This window comes from Rhipicephalus microplus, chromosome 2 (genome assembly GCF_043290135.1).
Source record: "Rhipicephalus microplus isolate Deutch F79 chromosome 2, USDA_Rmic, whole genome shotgun sequence".
Classification (NCBI taxonomy): Eukaryota; Metazoa; Arthropoda; class Arachnida; order Ixodida; family Ixodidae; genus Rhipicephalus; species Rhipicephalus microplus.
The window spans coordinates 295,233,860-295,255,534 of NC_134701.1; the positions used below are offsets into that span (position 1 = coordinate 295,233,860).

General features: G+C 44.8%; 1 protein-coding gene across 1 annotated transcript in view; it reads right to left on the reverse strand.

Moving 5' to 3' along the window:
* ds (dachsous cadherin-related 1) overlaps positions 1 to 21,675 on the reverse strand; it is a 228,881-nt gene that overhangs the window by 36,501 nt on the left and 170,705 nt on the right. The window contains exons 16-17 of the mRNA XM_075882295.1: positions 18,060 to 18,432; positions 7,678 to 7,926 (exon numbers count right to left, since the gene is read on the reverse strand). Coding sequence (XP_075738410.1) covers positions 7,678 to 7,926; positions 18,060 to 18,432 — 622 coding nt within the window. The remainder of the gene's footprint in view (positions 1 to 7,677; positions 7,927 to 18,059; positions 18,433 to 21,675) is intronic.

Here is a 21,675-nt window from a genome sequence, read left to right on the forward strand (position 1 = left end):
GAATGAAAAGGCAGATACAAAAATACAGGCATTGCTATGTTGTCTCGGTAGAACTGAACTGCAGGCGTGCTGGAAAAATATGGCAGCAATACCTCTTAAAAAGACTGAGGAATTCGAAAAGGCCATTAAAGTTTAAAAGCCTATCAAATTGCCAAGAGGTAACAGAATTCTTTGACCACATTACAACTTGAGGAAATTTGTTCTATTTCGAGTGATGAAGCATCACGTACGGTGAGTTTCTATCTGGCCACGACAACTTTCAATGCCGTTGTTTAATTGGTAGCGAATGTCATTAGAAAAGCTGTCGGGCTACATTTGAACAAAGCTTCGGGAAGATGGTGCACAGAGACTGCCTTCACGAGCAGCCATCCTGCCTCTTTCGTCCTTGTGAATATCTTGTTTGGTGCTCATAACTTTTGCAGTCACCACATTTATTCATGGAAATATGGAAACCGCGTATGAGAACACAAACAGCTCAATGCAAGAGAGAGCAAAGGGGCGCTAGAGGCTTCCGCATCGCACTGCTTTGTCCTCTTTCAAGCCACTTGAATAATGAAGCTAAAGCATTGTACTCATTCTGCATAAATCACGTACATGACTGTAGTTAAACTTAATGTGGATCACCATGTCGCGTAATAAAAGTGACCAGAAGTTGCCCATTTGTCAGAACATGCTGCACAGGCCACTTCCATGTACTCGTACGGCATACTTCGTTTATTTCAAACATTAGTGAATCAAACTAGATGCACAATAATGAAATGATTGAGAACTATTCATAGAGAATTATCCAATTTTTCAAATTGTTGGTAACTTGCTTCGTTATGCTTTCTCTCCTCTGGGAGAAGATCAGGCAAGTTTTGTAGCATGCATTAACATAAATGGCTGTTTCTACTTCAGCATAGCCTGTAAACCAGTGTAGTCTATAAATATATAATCAACTTTAAAACGTTAGAGTTGTACCAGCACAACGCATAAAAACCACTACTGCACCGTCAATAATTACAGGTTTCACAAAAAGAAACTGCCAATGTTTTGTTAGAAATTTAAACTTTACCTTTTGTAATTGCGCCGCCATAAAAGGGACCAAATACTGCAAAAAGTTATAAAACAGCTGCGTGCATCAGAAGTATGCAATACACTTTATGAGATGTAAGAGGTGTGGTGCCATCAATACTGTATTTACTCGTGTAATGAACCCCCCTTTTTCTTTTTTACAAAAGTATATCCCAATTTGGAGAGAGGGTTCATTATGCGGGAGAACATAATGTCACAGGAGATAGAATTTAAACTCACTATCAAACCACTGCTGGTTTTTAATTCAGTGGCAGGAATATGGAGCCTCTAAACTTACCCGAGAAATTTGCTCTCTACAAGTGAAACTACCCTTGCGTTGACCCGCGAAATACACGACAAACCTTTTTTGTAGCCCAAATATGTTCTTGCTTTCTCCTGTAACAAATGCGCACTGATTGACGCAAAAGTGTCGTCCAGACGCAAAAGTGTCGTCCAGCCACTCATGCTCCAGCACATGCTCGATCAATTCAACGAAGATAGAAGCACACGCTTTCTTTTCACATAGTTGTGCTTGCATGGTGCTACAAGCAAAGAGGTTCCTCCTGCATTATGGCTTTCAAATTTTGATCAACATCGGTGTGCTCGCGCAGCTCACAACTGTTTAGTATAGTTGTGAAACCCTGTCTTGACTTTAAACAAGCCCTGAAACACTTTTTCAAGCAACCATTTAATGGCTTAATTAAAGGAGCTTGTTGCCTCATGAATTCACAACCACAAATATTTTTGAAATACATAAGAACGAGCAGAGTTAAAGATTTGCATCAAGCTACAATTGCATTCTCTTTTTCTAGTATCGATGATAGTGCTGGAAAATAAGCAGGGGGGGAAACGTAACGCGCGCCTCGTACCCTGGAGCACTTTCTCTCTCTCTCTTTTTTTTCCGCGTATGCAAGTTGTCAGTGCGATCACGTGCGCACGCATGGACAAGTCGCGACCTTTTGCGACGATTCCTGTAACTAACGAGCGCGCCATGCTCAAGTCAGACAGTGGCTGATACAATAGCTTTTACGCAATGATTTTTGGTATCCTACATCATTTCATGGAAGAAGAGAAAGAGATTTTAAGCTGAGTTCGAGAATTCATTGCAAATTACAGGCCACGACCTGTGCTATAATATTCGTCTCGCGTATTCTCGGGTGCCTCGACTACAGATCGACAGGGTTTTCGGACCACGCTCAATTGCAGGGCCTCCTCTTAACTGCATTGTTATTTTGTGATATAATGCTGTGATTTAATGTTGTCTCGATTGTCAATAGCACTGGCTATCATACAGAAATAAAATGAACAGATACATAAAAAATACATGTTTTTAAGGACCAAGGTGAGGGGTGGGTTCATTATGTGAGTAGGTTAAATACGCGAGAGAATAGGACATTTTAGATTACATTATGTTAGCATAGAATTTGAAGGAGATTTTTGAAAAAGTTAATCTGAAAAAAAAAAAGGTTAATCTGATGTTCAATATAACGAGATTTGACTGTACGAAAATTAACAGTACACAAGAAAAGACGACACCAATCCCCACGCCACAAGTTCTCCACATATGTCATCATCTAACCACGCCGTCGGCTCCAGTCGCAACTTTGACGCATAATTGCTTATTATATAAATTGTTTATTATATCATAAATGTTTATTATATCAATTAGGAATATTTTACTTGTACCACACTCATTCCACGCCACCACCTGTTCTTTGTCTAACAATTTAAATAGTAAAAAAGCCCAAACCAGTCTATACAGGACCAAACCAAACTCAAAATAGCCCAGACGCTTTGGCGTCATAAATGCGTGTGACCATCGTGCGGCTTGCGCTCGGATGCGCAGCACTATAAGGCACGTCCGCTTGGGTACACAACCTCAGGTCTATCCAAGCCCTTGGTTACTAGGCTTGTGCGATTATTCAAATGCTTCATATATTCGAACAATTATTACTGTATTTGAATTCACTTATATATTTATATATTGAAAATTTTGAGGTATTTGAAATGAGCGTAAGGATGTATATTATTGCACTTGTAACTTCCATGAAGGTGGTTTTACTGCAGTGCAGGAGTGCTAAGCCACAAAAGCAACCATATAAATGTATATTAATCTGCATACAACTGTCTATAAAAGTGATTTTACTGCAGTGAAGGCATGATATGCCATGAAAACACGTTTATATTAGAAATTCCCATTGCTATGAAGCCCAAATTAAAGGTTAATTGAACATAACACGCTCGTATGAATTCAACATTTTAGACGTCTGAAAGCTTGTTACAACAGCTCATATGCTCAAGGCAGAGTAAATATTGCCATAGACCTAGAACGAGATTGGGCTATACCACTGTGTGTATGTGCCATTTTGAGAAAGAAGAAATGACAAAAAAGAAGACAAGAACAAAAACTTGTGTTCCTGGTGATCGGTTCAGCTTGACATCCAAAGAAACTGTGGGCAGAGGTTGTATTGATAATCCCGTGACAATATTAAAACGTAGCATATTTTACTGGTTATCTCTTGCATTTTGCAAAACGTCAAATACTACTACTATTTCAGGTTGTTTCCACTTCTAATGAACCAAAAAAATGATATTTGCGCAGGCCTTGTTTACTTTGAAAAAATATATATATAGTATATATTGTGTAGGTTAGCTAGGTCATGATAAGTATGCCCATTTTCTTTTATAACATGCGATATGAACGCTATTCGAATTTGATTTGAAATTATTCAACTAAGATCACTATTCACTTCGAATTTACAATTCTCAATTGGCACAAGCCTATCGCATACCCAAGCGCTTGGATACTAAGCACTAATGCTCTCTACTGCTGGCAGGGTGTCTACCAATTTGCTTTTTCAAAATTCCCTGACTTTTCCAGGTTTTCCATGATCATTTAAAGCGAATTCCATGACCGTTAGGTCCGCTTCCTCGAGACCCTCGAGTAATAAAAAAATCAGGCACTCCCATAAAATAAGTATATAAATAGTCAGAATGGTCTGAGCACATGCAGTAAATATGTATGAAAAAATATGTATATCTGACCAAAATGCAACCTCTGAGTCAGAGAGTAAGCAAGCTGGCTGTTTATTGTTTGAAAGAAGCAGAAATTTAAAATTTCGAAGGAGCTAATAGTTTGAAGGAGTTAAAAGTTCGAAGGAGCCAACGACTGTTTTACAATGCAGCCAAAGCTGCTAAAAGAATGCAGAAGTTGCACCATCTTGTGGCATCTGTGTAAAAGTAGGACGCCAGAGCCAGACCGGTTCCGTCACTGAAAACCTATATTCTAGTTAATCATAATGGTTACAGCCTAGGCCGTTTAGAATGTGGATTGAATTATACTAACCTGTATTTAGTGACTTCACTGTTTAGGATGAGAATTGGATTGGATCTGATGCAACCTGGATTGCTGTATTTACTAGATTTTTGGATCCCCGTCTAAATTGTACACCTCTAGTATATACTCTTCAGCAAAAAAAAAAAGGACAAAAAGAAAACACTACTGCTCGCGTATTTTGAGCACCTTACAATTACTAACAACAACGTCGCAAGAACAAAGCCTTACTGCATAATTTTCTTTCTTTCTTTCTATCTAATTTTTGTTCTTTTTCTTAATAAGTGTGTAGCTGAGGACGTTTGCTATTGCATCACCAATAATAGTAATGACAGTGATAACAATAATAAAATGCATTACATAGCACGGCAACCCTCTGCTAATGGCTGTCCTAGCCAAACCAGAAGGCCTTCAAGCCGACCCGAATCATTGTCAAGACAAACATGCACAAATTTAACGACATGAGTAATCTTGTGGTTGGAAAGTCACATATGCTGTGTCATATGTATAAGCAACAGACATCAAAATAGTGTATGTGCGAATATGAAAGTTAGAGAGCAATTTAGACAGCGCGAAGGACAAGTTTCCAAGCGGAAATTTCCACTGTCTTTTTTTACTTTAGGCTGCCACGATTCTGACAGCTAGTACATCGCGGTGAGACCACTGATGTCAAGGTATGGAGTTAAACAAAACATGAATATTACGTCAGAAAACTCTGCGTGACCTCATATGCCCTTGTGGAACATGTGGAATCTACAGGCCACCAAACTGATTGGTGCTTGGTTCCTTGTCGTTCGCTGTGGAAGAGCAACACCCCTCCGCCGCTAGACATGGACAACGGCAAACGTAAGCGCAAAATCATCACAATTGAGCAGAAGTCTGCAATGTCGAGAGCCGTTGAGTCCGGCGTCAAGAAAAAAAAAGTGGCCGAAGATTTCGGCGTATTGTTCTTTATTATTGCATTGTTCTTTATTATTTTGCTAGTTTTTTGCCTTCCGACGGCCGTTTTTCTCTGCGCGGCGGGCTGCTGTGATATTCGGTGGTGAGTACATTCTCTCTTGCTGGCTAATTGTCGGTAGAAATGGATATTGGCTATAACGAACTAATGGTTATAACGAAGTAATTACGACTCCCCCTTCAACTTCGTTATAACGAGGTTTGACTGTATTATTCTGAACAAGCGTCCCCCAGAGGGTGCCATAATGTCAGTAAACTTTGTATTCTTTTGGTAGGTGTATCCTTTCCCATCTTCACCAAAGCAACAGTTGCGCACTGCTTTCTTTTTCAACACATCTCTTAGCTGTTCACTGTAGTTGCAGCCAAAAGAGTGGCTTTTTAAGCGTTGTTTAACTGTAATGCTTATTTTTGTGACGGTCGCACAGACTGCCATAAATTTCCATAACCAGGCCAGATTTTTCGAAAATTCCCTGACTTTTCCAGGTTTTCCAGGTTGGTAGACACTCTGACTGGCCCTATGGGTGGAACCTCACAAGAAGCCTTGGTTCAAGCCATGCTTGTGGTGGAGTCGCGAGGTGCTGCCAACTCAGATGAGCACTCACGCTTACTTTAAAATGAAGTAAAGCTATCTCAATGATAACATCCAGCACTGATAATCAATAAGATGTACCCTGTATACATCTTATTGATGTATACAGGGTACATAATAAGATCAACAATCAAACAACACCAACATTTCAAAGTTTCAGTTTTGGGGTCAGGGGTTCTTTAGATACGTTCTAGGCTCTCTTAGCTATTATTATTTTGTGTATCAACAAGAATCTATCCAACAAGTTATCTCTCCTTCAAAATTTTCCATAAACCCACACACCTGCCTGCAAAACCATTTTAATAATGCCAAGCACGTTTGTTGCTTTAAAACAGCTAGCAGCGCTCAGCACAGATCGCATAACAATGTTCAATTATTTGAGGTCATTCTGTCAAAATCACACGCAGGGCACAAATACTAATCAAGTTCGTTACAGAGTTCATGTGAGCACAAGCGACAATGCTGAAAGGTTTGACGGCTACTGTATTAATAAACAATGCGTTCCGCTGATGATAAGATTATCGGTGGCCAAGCTTTGTTCACCACTATAAATGCACAGCGTGTATTGCTTGTAGTTTAACTTCCTGTGTCCCGAGCAAGTTCACTCAAATAAAAACTCGGTCTTCAATCTGCCTACTCCTACCATCTGCAACTTCACGACCATGTGACAATGCGCACTCACTTCATGCACCAAACATATAGACAAAAATATCCACCACCAGCAGGCCTTTGGAGCAGTTTCAGACGTGGCTGTGGCGACTTGATCACTAGAGTAAATAAAGTAAATACTGTATTTACTTGCGTAATGAACCCACCCACATAATGCACCCACCCCTCAACTTGGTCCTTAAAAAAAAACTATATTTAATGTATCTGTACAGTTTATTTCAGTGCAATAACCAGTGCCATTGACGATTGAAACAACATTAAATTATGCCACTATACCATAAATTAACGTCGCACTAAATGTCAAAACATAGCTTAACAACCATGCTAAACAGGCCCGAGCGCAGACAACGATCAAAATTTTAAAGTCGTGCCTTTTGCAGCAGAGCGCCACCTCTCGAACACAGCAGAAATCTCTTCGCTTAAGGTGCCATGCAAGCACAGCGGTGCAAAAACAAAATAAAAGACACGCGGCTTAACCGTGCCAATGCGACGTGCATGTACTGCCCTTCGAAGCTGCATTTCTGTTATCGTGTTTTTTGTAGTGAAATTCGTAGGACACGTGCAGTGCAGGGCACAATCGGTCGGTTTTAAAATTGGTCAAGTATGTGCTGGAGCATGGGAACCAAGCAGCTAAACAACACTTCAGCGTTGATCCGCCCGCGTTCGTTACTGGAGAAAAGAAGACGAACTTTGCGCTGCAAAAAGGGCTTCTCCCGCATTTCGTAGGCCAAAGCAAAAAGAGTTTCCCCTTGTGCAGAACAAAGTCCTCGAAGAGGCTTAGACTTAGAGCTCAGTAACTTGGCCAACAGCGGTAGCAAGGCAAATTTCTAAATAGTACCTTCACGCCAAGTTTTTGCTGTTACAAATCTAGTCACTTTTTTCTTTCAGGTAATCAATCCTCCCTCCATATTGGCATCAACATTTCTGAAAAAAAGGTGGGTTCATTACGCAAGTAAATACAGTAAGTACAAATTCACTTTTTCAGGCTACTAGATCTTTTGGATGATTTCGCAGTATGTGCTTGTGAGGGATAGTTACAAAAAAAAAAAAAAGATGAGAGGAAAAGCAAACTCACGTGTAGAATACATCTGCATTGGGCCCGTCGTCTCCATCGTGCGCTTGCACCAGAGCTACTTGGGATCCCAAGGGAGCATGGGGGCTCACATGGGCCACGTAGGGAAATTCGAGAAAGCGGGGACTGTTGTCGTTGACATCCACTACAGTGACTTGCACGCGTGCATGGGCCCAGTGGGCCTGGTAGCGGCCACTGTCTGAAGCCCGCACTTCAAAACTGTAGCCAGCACATTTTTCACGGTCAAACAGCCTGGAACAACAACAATGTGTCCACAACATCACGATCAGAAATAGCAAGTGGGAAGAAGAGCTGCGATTCCCTAAATGCATTTTCAGACATTTAATTGTGTTTGGGATGCCACCCCAATCAACCCCTGTATAAATCCCCATAAAGGCTGCACTCTTTTTATTTCATTCGAATTGTTGGGGTGTGGCCTACACTCAGTTTTTTCTTCTCGCATCTTGAAGTTTTGTCGTCAAAATTTTATTCTATTTCTTTCCTACACGACGACACCTCAATCAGAACTTGGCGCCAATAAATCTTTACAGATACTTGTGAGCAAAAGCATAGCGTGTGATGTTTGCATCTCAAGCAGAATATGTCACCTATGATGCAGTGTAGAAATTGATCGCAAAAGTAAAGCCTTGAAGAGGAACCGCCTTGCTGTTGTCGTCATTGATGATGTGATCCTGATTTTCTTGCCTTCGTTTCTCGTGTAGCCGAGGCAAGGGTTTCATTTTCAGATAATTGCTTTCACAAGTACTGGCTCTGTGCTGGCCATGGCAGTCTCGCACTGTGCTAATCACACTAACATACCATACTGGGAAAATTAGTATCTGGCGATAATCTCGCAAAAATATTACCAAAAGAGATCATTTGCCAGGCGTGAGAGCCATTGCCTGCAACGGTCATAGAGACACCAGAAAGTTATGTCACTGCAGAGACTCAAGAAATGCTCTGTGCTGGCAGTGATGCTACCAAGGACTTCTGATTTAGAGCAATTTTCAGAGCTCTTCGGAGAGGCAGAAACTTCTGTTCTTCGGAGCAAGTAATTTTGCATGTGATGGAGCAGCAGGGAGCTGAGCTAGTTGGCAAGTATTAATTCTAAAAGTGTGCAAACACTAGAAAACATCACAGGCGGCAACCAACAGCAGCAAGGCATGAAAACATATCTGTGCACACCTATGTGAACCCATCCATCCCCCATGCATGCCGGTCCACATGACTAATAACTGTTAAGACAATTGATCGAAGGTTGACACATGCAAGTGCTACAGCTATTATATATATCCAATGCCTCAGTTATCAAAGGTCCTGCCTCATTGATTCAAGGTTTTAATTCATCACCACCTTCTATCACTTTCTATTCCACTCCTTTTCTAACGCTGAGTAGCAGGCCAAAACATGAATTCAGGCCAGCCTCTCAGCTTTTCTACCATCTCTGCCCGTGCAATTACACTTTCGGCAATGCAAAGAAATATCAGAAGGCAATGAAGAATACTGGCAATGCTGTTAATTGTTTCGTTACCACACCTATTAAAATCGATTACCAGTGGTCAACGCTTCGGATCGTCGATTTTGTCTTATCGAATTTGCTTCTCGTGCACCTAGCACTTTTTGATAGTTAGCCCAGCCATTCAACTTTTAGCATCGACTTGAATTAGCCTGTTTCGGCAACATAGTGCTTTTTCACAAATCTTTTGGCGAACTAATGTGCGTGTGTCGTCGAAAAAATGAACTAGGCTGGTGAACTTGACAAAAGTGCGTGCTCCCCATAATTATGCTGCAGTAACATCGAAGTTCTGTGATGAAAAGAACATTTGCAAGCCAAATATTGAATTAAAGTGTGAGTTTTGCAATTTGACAGGGTTAAACAGTAATAATTGCCAAAAATTTATGCCAGATGTTCATTAGAGAGCTTATGCTAGGAATCAGAAAAAATTCTCTGCAAAAAGTATTTCCAAAGGCCTGCCGCATGTTGAAAGTGTCGATATGGCCTCCTCAGCCGGTTTCCAGCAGCTTTGGTTACGCTTGCATTGTTATATCAGACACAGGGTCACATTTAGCATCACTCCAATGGCATCATTGTCATACGTGCATGGATGCGCACCTGCGCTGCAAAATGCTCGCGCCACTCAGAACTGTCTTGCGACCCCACCTGATCTGAGTGAGGACGAGCATAGAGTTCGAAAATGACAGCACCTCAGCGTCAAGTTTTATGACGACAATGTTTAGCGTCAGCCTGTGACATCCGCAGCCATTCACGGGTTTGTTTTGTTTACAGGCTCAAGTTGACTCGTCCGCCAACAGTGCGTAGCTGCTGACCTTTCGGCACAATCTTATAGCTACTCTGGTTACGTGCAAGGTCCCCACGCCGCTGGGGCACGGTGTACTAGCGCCGGCTGCAGAGCATCTTCAAACGATAAGAAGGCCACCGGAGCACATCTTGGCCTTGACTACGGAGCAGTGGGAAATGTTTTACAACTGCGCGCAATATTGTTCTTTTTTGTATTACAATGTGCAAAATGCTATGAAATATACTGGAGTGCATATACAGTTGAACATGGATATATCCAGCCCCACTGCACTGGTCTAGTGGCTAAGGTACGACTGCTGACCCGCAGGTTGTGGGATCAAATCCCGGCTGCCGCGGCTGCATTTCCGTAAGGCAGAAATGTTGTAGGCCCATATGCTCAGATTTGGGTGCCTGTAAAGGAACCCCAGGAGGTCAAAATTTCCGGAGCTCTTCACTACAGCGTCTCTCATTATCATATGGTGGTTTTGGGACATTAAACCCCACATATCAATCAATCACGGATACATCGAACCCACATACAGTCGCTGACCGTTTATTTGGACTCGACAAAGCCCGAATAATTGAGAGTCCAAAAAAAACGCATTCGCACGAAAAAAAAAAGCACTTTTATTAGCCCGATTTCCCGAAAAAACTGTCTATGCACGTCTGCACACACGCGCATTTACGCGTGACCACGTTGGCCAGTACCACTGCGAGTGTCTGGCCATTGCTTTAGACAGACAACAGCATCGATATGGCCTGCACTTAGTCTGCATTTGATGGCTGTGGTGCGGGCGGCTCATCGTCGTCGGAGTCACTGGCCGCCAGCGCCGGCTCGCAAGCCTGACGAACAATCTTGTCATTGTCTAACTCTGCACAAGGCAAAACAGCACTGTCGAAGTTGGCGAACTCTTTAAAGGTACCCGCCACTACATCGACCCCGCTAGCACGAAGGTCGTCCACGATGTCCGCTGCTGCGGCAGGCGGACTCTCAACCGCAGGGTTTTGGCCTGTGGCACTGTCCTCCTCAATCCCAGTAATAAATCCTGCGCGGCGGAAGCAGTTGTTGATCATTTCCTGAATCACTGACTACCAGGCAACAGACAACATGCTGATGGCCGACAGAACATCCACAACGTTGTTTTTGTTACTGTCAAGGCATAACAGAATATGATTCAGGAGGCTCGACTGATAATGAACTTTCAAGTTTTTGATCATGCCCTGGTCTACGTGTTGCAACACGCTTGTCCTGATAGGCGGCAAAAACTCCACTGTCATAGCCGTCAACATGTCTGCCCATGGGCACCGCAGTTGTCGACGAACATCAGCACCTTGTGATTTTGCTATTCGTACCGGCGGTCGAGCTTGCGAAGGTGCTGTTCGAAGAAGTTTTGCGTAATCCACGCCTTCAAATTTGCTTCATACCACAGGGGGAGTAATTTGATGCCTTTAAAACATCTTGAATTTTTTTATTTCCCTATCATGAGGAGTGGAAGTTTCTGCGTCCCCGTCATGTTGCCTGCTACAACAACTGTCAGTCACTCCTTGCTATGCTTCCCCCATGACAGGGTTCGGCAGAGAGAGCTAGCGTCTTGTCAGACAGCATCTTATAAAAAAGTGAAGTCTCGTCACAATTAAAGACGTTTTCTGGTGGATACTGACACAGCAGTGTGCACAGCTTGTCGGCACGGTAGTTGGTCTTGGGCGTTTGGTGCACGGAACTACTCTTGCTGCACATTCGCTAGAAGGCCAGGTCGTACCTTTTTTTTAAAGTTGCGCAACCATCCGTCACTAAACTTGCAGCCAGTAATACCCATGCACAGGGGGAGCATCTCTGCTTTCTGTCTCAGCAGATCGCCAGACACAGGTATTTTCCTAGCCACCGTGGAACTCAACCACATGTTCAGTGCCGCTTCTTTAAGCTGCGGGAGGCTGCTGTCCCGGAACTTTTTCTGCGTATCCGCAGACACAGAAAAAGCTGCCTCCAGGATCTGCCTCTCAGTTGCCTCCAGGATCTTAGCCTTCTGCTTGAGGTAGTCCAAGACGGTTTGCTTGGAAATAGAAAATTCCCGAGCAACTTCAGACTGAGGTCGGTCACCTTCCACCTGGTGAATTACCTCCGCTTTCTTCGCCATCGTGAGCCTCTTGCAGCTGACATGTTGGTAGCGTTTTTTCACTGCTGTATGCTGGAGAACGCACGTGAGAGAGGGGAGATGCCCATGTCGTCTGCTACGGTGCTCATTGGCAGCGGCTACCACGAACCTCATTTCCGCATTCAGTTAGAATTTTTGCTGTTTCTTGCGGTTGCTGCATCCAGCAGCCAAGGCCTTTGCGGACTCGTGGGTAGCGCCAGTACTCAGAGCAGCTGTGTGTGTGGTGTGTTTTGTAAATCAGATTGCTCTTGGGTTGTTTCCGAGCTACTGAAACCTTGAGTAAACAGTCTTGGGCAAATTGCGTAGACAGACTGCACACAAGACGTATTTGTTTGCTGCAGCGTCGCTAGCATCAGGGCTCGCATTTTCCCATAGATACCGCAGCATGTTCGTCATGGCTGTTAAAGGCATGTCAAGTTTTAATCTGGTCGGCTTATTATGCTGCTGCAGGAACCGTCGTACGCCACCGTTCATGTTTTGAGCAATTTCGAGGCTACCGACGGTCTTACCTACACGATCGATGCATATCGTTAGTAGTTGCGAGTTTAAACTATCAAGTGCTCATAATACGCCCCAGTCGGTTTTTTTTACCTGCAGCGGGAGTGGGGCAAAAACGTGAAACAGTTGTTCAATCACTGAGTATGTCCTAATTTAAAATGAACTGCCTAGTTACTTGACAACGCAGTGTTCGTGATGCCTGTCACAGTTTTGTGGACTTTGTGCAGCAGTCATTCTCCAAAATACTGCAAATTTATAACTTGCAGGTGACAATGACAAATGGGAAAAAAAAGATAGATCACAGGCAGATGGTGCTAAAGAAAACTAAATGGTGGTTAAGGGTGACTTTAGCTTTCAATAAATTTCTGCAAGAGCATGTTTATGCCAGATGTTTTATTTGTATTACTTCCAAGACCTGAGGGCATCGCAGGAGGGAGTGGAAAAGTAAATGCACACAAATAAAGTTAGCATCAGTAATTTTTAACTTTACAGTGTTACCTATATGGTTGCATGCTTCAGAGGGGATCGGGTTTTATTATAAGTAAGCAAGTACTAATGGACAGAGAAAGTAAACATCCTGTGAATAATGTTATCGGCTTCCTCCAGTCTCAGCACTTTTTTTTATTTTTAAATGCAACTAACTTACTTTATTATTTCTACGCTTTCACATTAAGCCTTCGCTGTGAGTCACTCTTGCTGCCTTCATGTTGAGGCTTCAGACAGGCAACATGCATATTCACAATAAGCTCCCAGCAGTTTTTCTGAACTCTGGGACCTGCTAATGTAATACTATTGCAATATAGCTCTTCCATAATTGTTTTATAAACTTGACGTATATTGACTTGAACACATAATCTGTGCTGAAGAGTAAACAGTGTTTTAAGAAACAAAATTAAGAAAGTTCACCTGCATTAGCGAACTGAAATGGGCCGATTGGTATGTACATTACAAAATGTTGGATTTAGACAAGTCGGTACTGGTCTGTTTAAAACTCGCAAGCACATACATGCAAGCACTGGAAACTGCTCAAAACATGAACGGCGGGGTACGGCCGTTAGAATGGGGATTAAAACAGCTACTATAGGGGATTAAAACTTAGGCATGAGTAAAACACGTGTGGCGAAAAACGAGCTCCCCACGCTACAGAGCCGCACGGCCACGGCTGTACGTCTCACTCCAACGCGTAAATCTTGTCCGTCTACTACTCGTCGTAATGCCACGAGTGTGCAGATGCCGCCTATCCACGCAGTCAGCCCCGACACTGTTTACTTACGGCTTCAGTAGTTCGAACACAACCCCAAAGCAGTCGGATCACTGGCATATTGACATAACACAGCACAGCGATCACCCGCTTCTCACGCCGCGAGCGCGGCGACGGCGGCGAGGACAGACAAGGGCGTCAAGCATTGCGCGAAAATGATGTTGCAGCGCTGGTAGCCAATGAGCGCCGTAGCAGATGACATGGGTGTCTCCCTTCTCTCTCACGCGTTCTCCAGCATACAGTTGTCAAACACGCCAATGGGTGGCGTCGAAGCCATTTCAGCAAGCCACGGAACACGCAAGACAATGAGAACACAGAGAACAAGACAAAACCAGGCCTACCCGCAGAAGCAACTGACTGACACCACTGACACGCTCACACAAATGCCAAACGCCACAGTGAACAGACTTTGCAAGTGGCTTGGTTTGGCTGCTCGACTGGCTAAAACAAAACAAAACAAAAAAACGTGTCGCCAAACATAGCCTTCAAGATTGGCAATAGCCCGGCGTACATCTATAGCTAGTGCAGCATATCAGTGCTGGCAACCTAGAAATTATATTATTAACATCGCTGTCAGCGTGTTATGGCGTACGGCGATGCATCCGGTCAGTCAAACAGAGTCCGAATAATCGAACGGCGCACCGCGGGGTGTCCGAATTTTCGGTTGTGAGATTACATTAGGTTCAATGGCGGTGCCATGCAGATGTCCAAATAAATCATCGGAGACTGTATATCGAATTTTCGGGTATATCGAACTCGCAAGTTATCCCCTTGAAATTTCTTTGTAAAAGTGTAGAAATTCGCACGTTTATAGTGAATGGCACTTTTGCCTACGTTTGGATATATCGAACACGGCACGAGCTGGAAGGTGCGCTTCTGCACTTGCCGCGCCCGGCGATATCTGCAGTAGCGCGGCTCTGCACACGAGTTGGAAGTGCGCTTTGCCACTCGCAGTGACTGGTGACCTACGCGCCTCAGTCAAAACCTGAAACACTCGAAAAAAAAGTAAGAGCGAGAGGGCTTGGACAGCATGGTCTCCAACTTGGGGCCCGGCTCTTTTTTTTCTCGTTTCTCTTTCTCTCATGCTTTCTCCACGTACCCATCAGCTCGGAGAACAGGAACGAAGGAGCGAAAGTGCTTTTCCTTTCGCCTTCTATTTTTTGTTGCTGATTTGCGAGTTTTGATCAGCCAACCACAGCTCATGCTTTTTGCTGTTGCTCTTGCCGGTAACCATCGCCACGCGAGGACTTTGTTGGCGGAGTCTAGGTGTTCCCTGGCGAAGTCCGCTTCCGTTGTCACGCCGTCTACGTACCACTGCATGTGCAGCATTCTTCTTTTGCGTGCATAGTGTGCAAAGCCACTGCCGACTGCTTGAATCGTAGACTTCTCGTGTAGCTATGGCCAGCATCAAGAAGCGCAAGACCCTTGACTTCGTGACAAAGTTTAAGGCTAATCAGCGTGTTGAGGCAGGCGAGAAATGCTCGACCGTCGCAGACGACTTCAGATACCACGGAGCACTCCGAGTAAATTGCTGAAAAGCAAGGCAGATGACAAGGCAAAGGTGGCGGAGCATCAAACGTCGGGAGCCTGTCATGTGACAGCGTAAACCGGTGAAAACGGTGATGACAAGCGTTTAGATAACGTGTTTCACGAGTTGCCGCCTCTCTTCCTGAGAGCTGTTCCGCACAAAGTGTGTGCACACAATTTCGTGGAAGCGGACTGCAATGTTCAGGCCGTTGCAAGCCTCACTAATGAGGACATAGTAGCTGCGGTCGCAGGAATACAGGATGCCCAGGCCGAGAGCTCAAGTGACGAGGAGGATTGTCCGGACAAGGCGCTGGCTACATGCACATACTCCACTGCAAAAGTGGCGGCAGCATTCGGCGTCTATTCGCCGATGTATCGGCGACAAGGAGGCAACTGGGCTGTCACAACTGGACAACCTTCATAAGGCCAAGACTAGTGTATTCAACTTCATTTATAAAACGAAGAAGCAGGCCAAGATAAGTGATTTTTTTTTCGCAAATAAAACATTCTGTTGCGGCGTGTGTGTGGAACTAGTTGTCATTCTTGAATGCGCCTAGTGTGGACAATGGTCTATTACAGGTAAGCTCTCACAGCCTGTATTTTTTTTTATATCAAATTTTCGATATGGCAAACTAATTCATGATCCCTTTCGAGTTCGATATATCCGTGTTTGACGCCAACCTTTGAGGAGACAGGTGGCTCATGGAAAGAAGTGACGCTAAACAAAATAGCAAAGTTCATTGGACTTCTGATTCATAGAGAGCGAAAAAATAAAAATTTACTGAGAAAAGTTGTGGGGATCTGAAGCACGCCCGCGACCATTTCGCGGGCATTCCGCCACACGGCCACACCCTTTTGCTGTTCCGCTCGATTAACACCACGTGGCGATAGATGGCGGCACGTGCGGGCACGGCACGCGGTTGCGCGCGCCGAGGAGCGCTCTTTTTTCCGTGGTCGGCGCACGGTAAGCACGCGTTTTCCTTCATCCGCGTCCCCTTTGGGAATCGCCGGACTGTAGCCTGCCTGGGGTGGCCTTGGGCACCTCGGCAGGCGTGTTTACTTGAGTGCTAGCTTCGGTAGTGTACGCTAAGCCCACAGCGGTGCCTAGTGCTCGAAGTGGTCGTACCACAAAGAGCCGCACTTGCCGTAGGCCTACGCGTACAAGGTCTGCCCTAACACTCGCGACCAGGCCCAGTGGCCATCGTGAAAGTGCGCAGCATAGCCGCGAGGGACCTTTTCCCGACCGGCGTGTCAAAGCTCGCCATTGCCAGCTGCGACGTGCTCGCGGTTTTCCCCCTTATTGTGAACGTTTGCGTGCGGGTGCCTTTGCTACCCGCGTCCCGGGAGCGGACGTTGTACTGTTGTTCGGGGGCCGCCAGAGGCAATAAAGTGTTGTGTACTTGGTATAAGAACACTGTCTGTTTGCTGCGCCACGCTGAACGTCTTATTAGTTGAGCGCGCGCGGAGCGGTGCGCTACACGCGAGTAACCAGAATAGCGGCCCTGTGGCTCGCTAAGGGTGAACCCGCGGTGATCGTCCGCAGCAGTTAGTAGCGGGGTCCCATAAAGTGTACGAGTTCACTTTCATCTCACGAAAAACTAACCAATGCTTCGCCACATGGCATGAACAATAAAGCAGCACCTCAGTTATGATTTTATTTGTCTATGTGAATAGAAACATGTTGTACAACATTTATTATTATTTTTTTACTGTTCCTGGGTCATTTAGCTTCGAAAGGTATATTCTGAATTTTCTTCATTTTGAATACTTTTGCATATATGGTGTTTTTTATTGCACTGTTTACAAGCCGGTAGCCAAATATTACACACTTTTCACATGTTTATTTGTTCAGAAATAATTTTCTTGCTCTACAATGTATATTTTTTGGAATGAGCATTTAATTGTGCGAAACTTTGATATGCTGCAATGCATGCTGAAGTACTTTTTCAACTTGCAAAAACGATCTTCCCGGGACATATGAAGAATAACCGTTTTCACGTGGTAACGAAAGAGTTAAGGGGGCGCACGCAACAATAACCAACCCGTAAACTTCTCTGCATGCTCAATTTATTTCAATATTATGGTGATTACAGCTTTTTTTATCTGCATAAATAAGGTGAAAATAGTTCGCAAATGCCAAGTTCATGCATGAGCTGTTTGCTGCTCATGCACCAACACTGGTTTTACTCACACATAGCAAATTTTGCTGCCTGACAGAGGATTGCTGTCCAAGACCCATTTTACAGTGTTTGCTGTTATGAGCACGCATCATACAATGCAGATACAGTACACCATAACTGCTCTGAGCTGTACAACAAAGTTTCACTGTTGCCCCAAAAGAATATTGAGGCATTCAATTGAAACTTCTGTTGGTGCCAGAGGTCAAATCATTTGCAGTTTTCACAATGATGTTTTAGAGTTCACATGCTACATGACAGAGTAATTTTTTGTAGGGGCTCACAGTTAATCACCGCACTCCTACTAATGCCAAATAGTTATGCATAAATTATATGCGTGCTCTCTGGAGCTATCCACTCGCTCACAGCTTGGGTGTCGCCACAGTGCACTTAAAGAGCCTCTTGAATACATCACCAGAAAAAGAACGTAAACTCATTTGTAAGCAATAAAAGTGTGTATGTGCACATACCCCGTTGTGGTAAGGACACCCGTGTCGCTGTCTATTCGAAACAGGGCTGCCGTCTCGTTTGCCAGAGAGTACGAGACACGACCTCCAGGTCCGAGGTCTGGGTCATGGGCGCGCACTGCCAGCACAGTGGTGTTGGGGGCAGCGTCCTCAGCTACACTGGCGCTGTACACAGCCTGCTCAAAACGGGGTGGTTCGTCATTCTCGTCTAACACAGTGACCACCAGGGTGCAGCTGCCTGTGCGAGTCGGGCTGCCTTGGTCAGTGGCCACCACAGTGAGCCGGTACTCAGACACCGCCTCCCGGTCCAGTGGTGCACTTGCCAGCAGTCTACCGGTGTGGGCCTCCAGTTGAAACTTGTCTCCCACATTCCCTGCTGCAAGCATGAAAACAGGCAAAACTTATTAACTCTCCGAAGTACTGCGCAGCCCTGGGTCAGAACATTACAGCCTATCTTAAATAACAAAGCACATAGATTTGCATAAGATAAATCAACTGTTAAAAGCACTTTTAGCGCATCAAACAAGTTGCTCTATGTTGCAAGTGTAAATGCTTGCCGAAATTCGATGACTGCACAGTTTTATACGGGCATAAGAACAGAGAAATGCGTCAAATAGTTTAGGCCTGGCATATCGATAGTACATTAAATGGTACACACTAAATGGTAGCACGCAGTGACCACAAAGTGCAAGCTTGCATCTGGTCACTTACGAGGCCACCAACAATGAATTAAATGCAATAAATACCAATAAATACTAACAAAGATATAGCCAATCTGTTTTCTGCACTTAGATCCTGAGACGTTGGTGAGTTCCGTAAAGCTGTCCATATTTGTGCACACATCTTACAAGATTTTATGACTAGATTTTGTAAGTTACAGCCGAACTCTGCTACAGCGAAATTGACGGGGTGCACAAAAATTTTGTTGAAATAAATTTCTTTGTAGTGAAATGAAAAAAAAAACTTACCTGAGCTAGCAAAACAAACAAATTTTATTGCCAAAATTTGAAAAGTGTCGGCTGCTTCCTTTTTTTTCCACAGCAGCGTCTAGACGCGATTCTCACACATGCATAGTGACAACATATTGAAAAGCACACTAAGACAACAGCCACAACGGCTTTCGTGAACGAACCTAGCAGTTTGAGGGGGCGCTAACATGCCCTGTAAATTTGTTTGTGCCTCGTGGTGCACGCATGTGTTACGCATAGGCTGCCATTAGGGTTCACAACCATCAAGCGGAGTGTTTATCACTATCATCATCATGGTTAGCGCGGTATAAAGTCTCTAAAGATGGAGAATTTTAGTTTAGTGTATGCAAGGCTGTACGCCCGAAACTTGCTGCGCACTGCGCACGCTACGTTGAAGCCTGCGTCCTACAGCATTAGTTTACCATGCGCAATGTCTTAAACGTGCACTGCACCTGAGCGTCAACAGGCCTGAAATTGGAAATTGAGCGTTGATTCACGCCTTCTCGTGGAGAGGCAACCAGTTGTAACATTCGACGCAACACGCAAATCAGGGCATGAGACAAGGCGATCTTTTCTGGGGACGAGTAGAGGTTTGGGGTGTTGAGGCTAAGTGAACTAGCAGAGCGAGGTGCAGAGACGGCGAAGGCTTACTGCCCATTAAACATTTATATTGCTTGTTACGGACGTTTTATAAAGGTCACAAGACAGAATAAAGAAGCAAACTGGGGTTGCTCAACGCTAAATACAAAAATGCCCACATTTGGCAGCGTTGTCTTCAAGTGTCATTCTTCACGTCATGATAGCTGCTTTCACAGATGAAAGCACCGTGTGCAAGAAAAATCGCCTGAGCTTTGCAGAACATGGATGTGCACCCAGAAGCACACTAAATGCATCACCAGACCTAATTTTTACTTCCTAACACCTTGAATGCTTTTCCAGGCGATCATTCAGACATTCCCGGCCGGACACACACAACGACCACAAGAGTTTAAAGGGATCACACACACAACGCCCTGTGCACAACCCACAAATCCGTCACGGTGCTTCACGTCAACATCGTGCTCCTGCTTCTTCGTAAATGACGTAGTCCAGTCGTCCAACGTTACGTTCCAGCTTAGCAGCTATTTTTATCGACTGCACCTGCTCCCTTATTGTTTCAGGTTACTAACTTAAGTTCCAAATGCACTGAAATTCACACAGACTTAGTTCGCTGCCATGACCACAGTAGTGTTGTCTATCGCAGTCATCTTGTCTGTTTTGACCTCGGCTGTTCAAGATCTCGCGAGAGCTGCCGGTAAGGTACGCAACGGCTGTAGTGCGCGCAACGTAAGCGTCTAGGTATAGTGTGCGCATGCCCTGCGTGTGCAAACGCACGTATCTCCCTTAGGTTCAGTGCATGCGCACTCTTGCCCCATCTCGCGTGTTTCGTACGCTAGGCCATTGCGCACGCTAAACTAAAACTAATAACTACAGTAGTGCCATTCGTGTTGCCGTGCAGACTCCTCCTCTCCCCACATGCTTGGTAGACATGGTAGTGGAAGCGCCATCTTGTCTGTCCTTGGTCGCATGTATTTTTTTGCTTCCACAACGACACCAGCGAGAAGGAGGTAGAGCACCGGCTTCCCTTCTGCCGTGCACTGGGAGAGGGTGTGCCTGTGTCTGTAGTTTCTTGCTGGACGCTGTAGGGGCACTGCTGAGCTGCTGAGAGAGGAGACAGAGGCGAAGAGGCACGGTTGGAGCTACTTTAGCTTATTTAGGAACTTTAGCGTGGTAGCGCCAGCAGTGACACCTGGCGGAAAAGCTGGGTGGCGGCATATGAAGCAGACGCAGTTCTCTTTGACGTGTGGTGGCTGCTGCGAACAGTCACCTTCCCACGGCGGAACTATGAGGCTGGCGTTGCGGGCTGTTTTCCTGTGGGCCCCTCGAGGCAAGTCGAGCGTTGACGACACCGCTTACGCATTACCTTGTTTGTTGTTATAATGATTGAATGTATCGTAATTATTGTGTAAGGTTGTTTTAGCACGCTGACAACTGGTGATGTATTTGATTCAGCTGACGATATCATCAATGGAAATGTAGTTCAATAAATGCTGTGTTTGGTTCAGTCCGACCGTATCTGCTGTGTCCATTTGCTCCGAGAGCGTGGTGCCTCAATTCCGAGACCCCACGTTGGCTTCCCAATTCTTCGAACATCAGACGACAGTTTTCGCGGTTCAAACAACCTTTTGTTAGCCGGTATAGACTAGGCCTTGGTGGGACTTCCATTGCTAGCGTCGGCGTTGTGCTTTGTTGACACCAAGGAGATCGGTTGTCGTGGCGTGTTTCAAGTTGTCTGCACTTTGAGTTTTTATTTTTTTGCTGCTCGCAAGTGTTTTTTTTTTTGTTTTTTAAGAACATGAGAGCCATGTGGTCTGCATCCTGGGGGAGCAAGGCTGAGAGCACGTTGATTATAGGCCAAGCCTGATGGGAGTGAGTTTGGAAGCCTCGTAGGTGGTCCGAGTTTCTGTAAATAGCTTCTTCTATCTCTTTGGCTCAGGGAGTAGGGTGTCGCTGCTGTCTTGTCGACGCCGGGGCGTCGTTACACTGTCCGGGCCTTTGGGTGCTGAGTGCTGATCACTCTATAAACCCCTGGTTGCGGCGAGCGAGTAGGG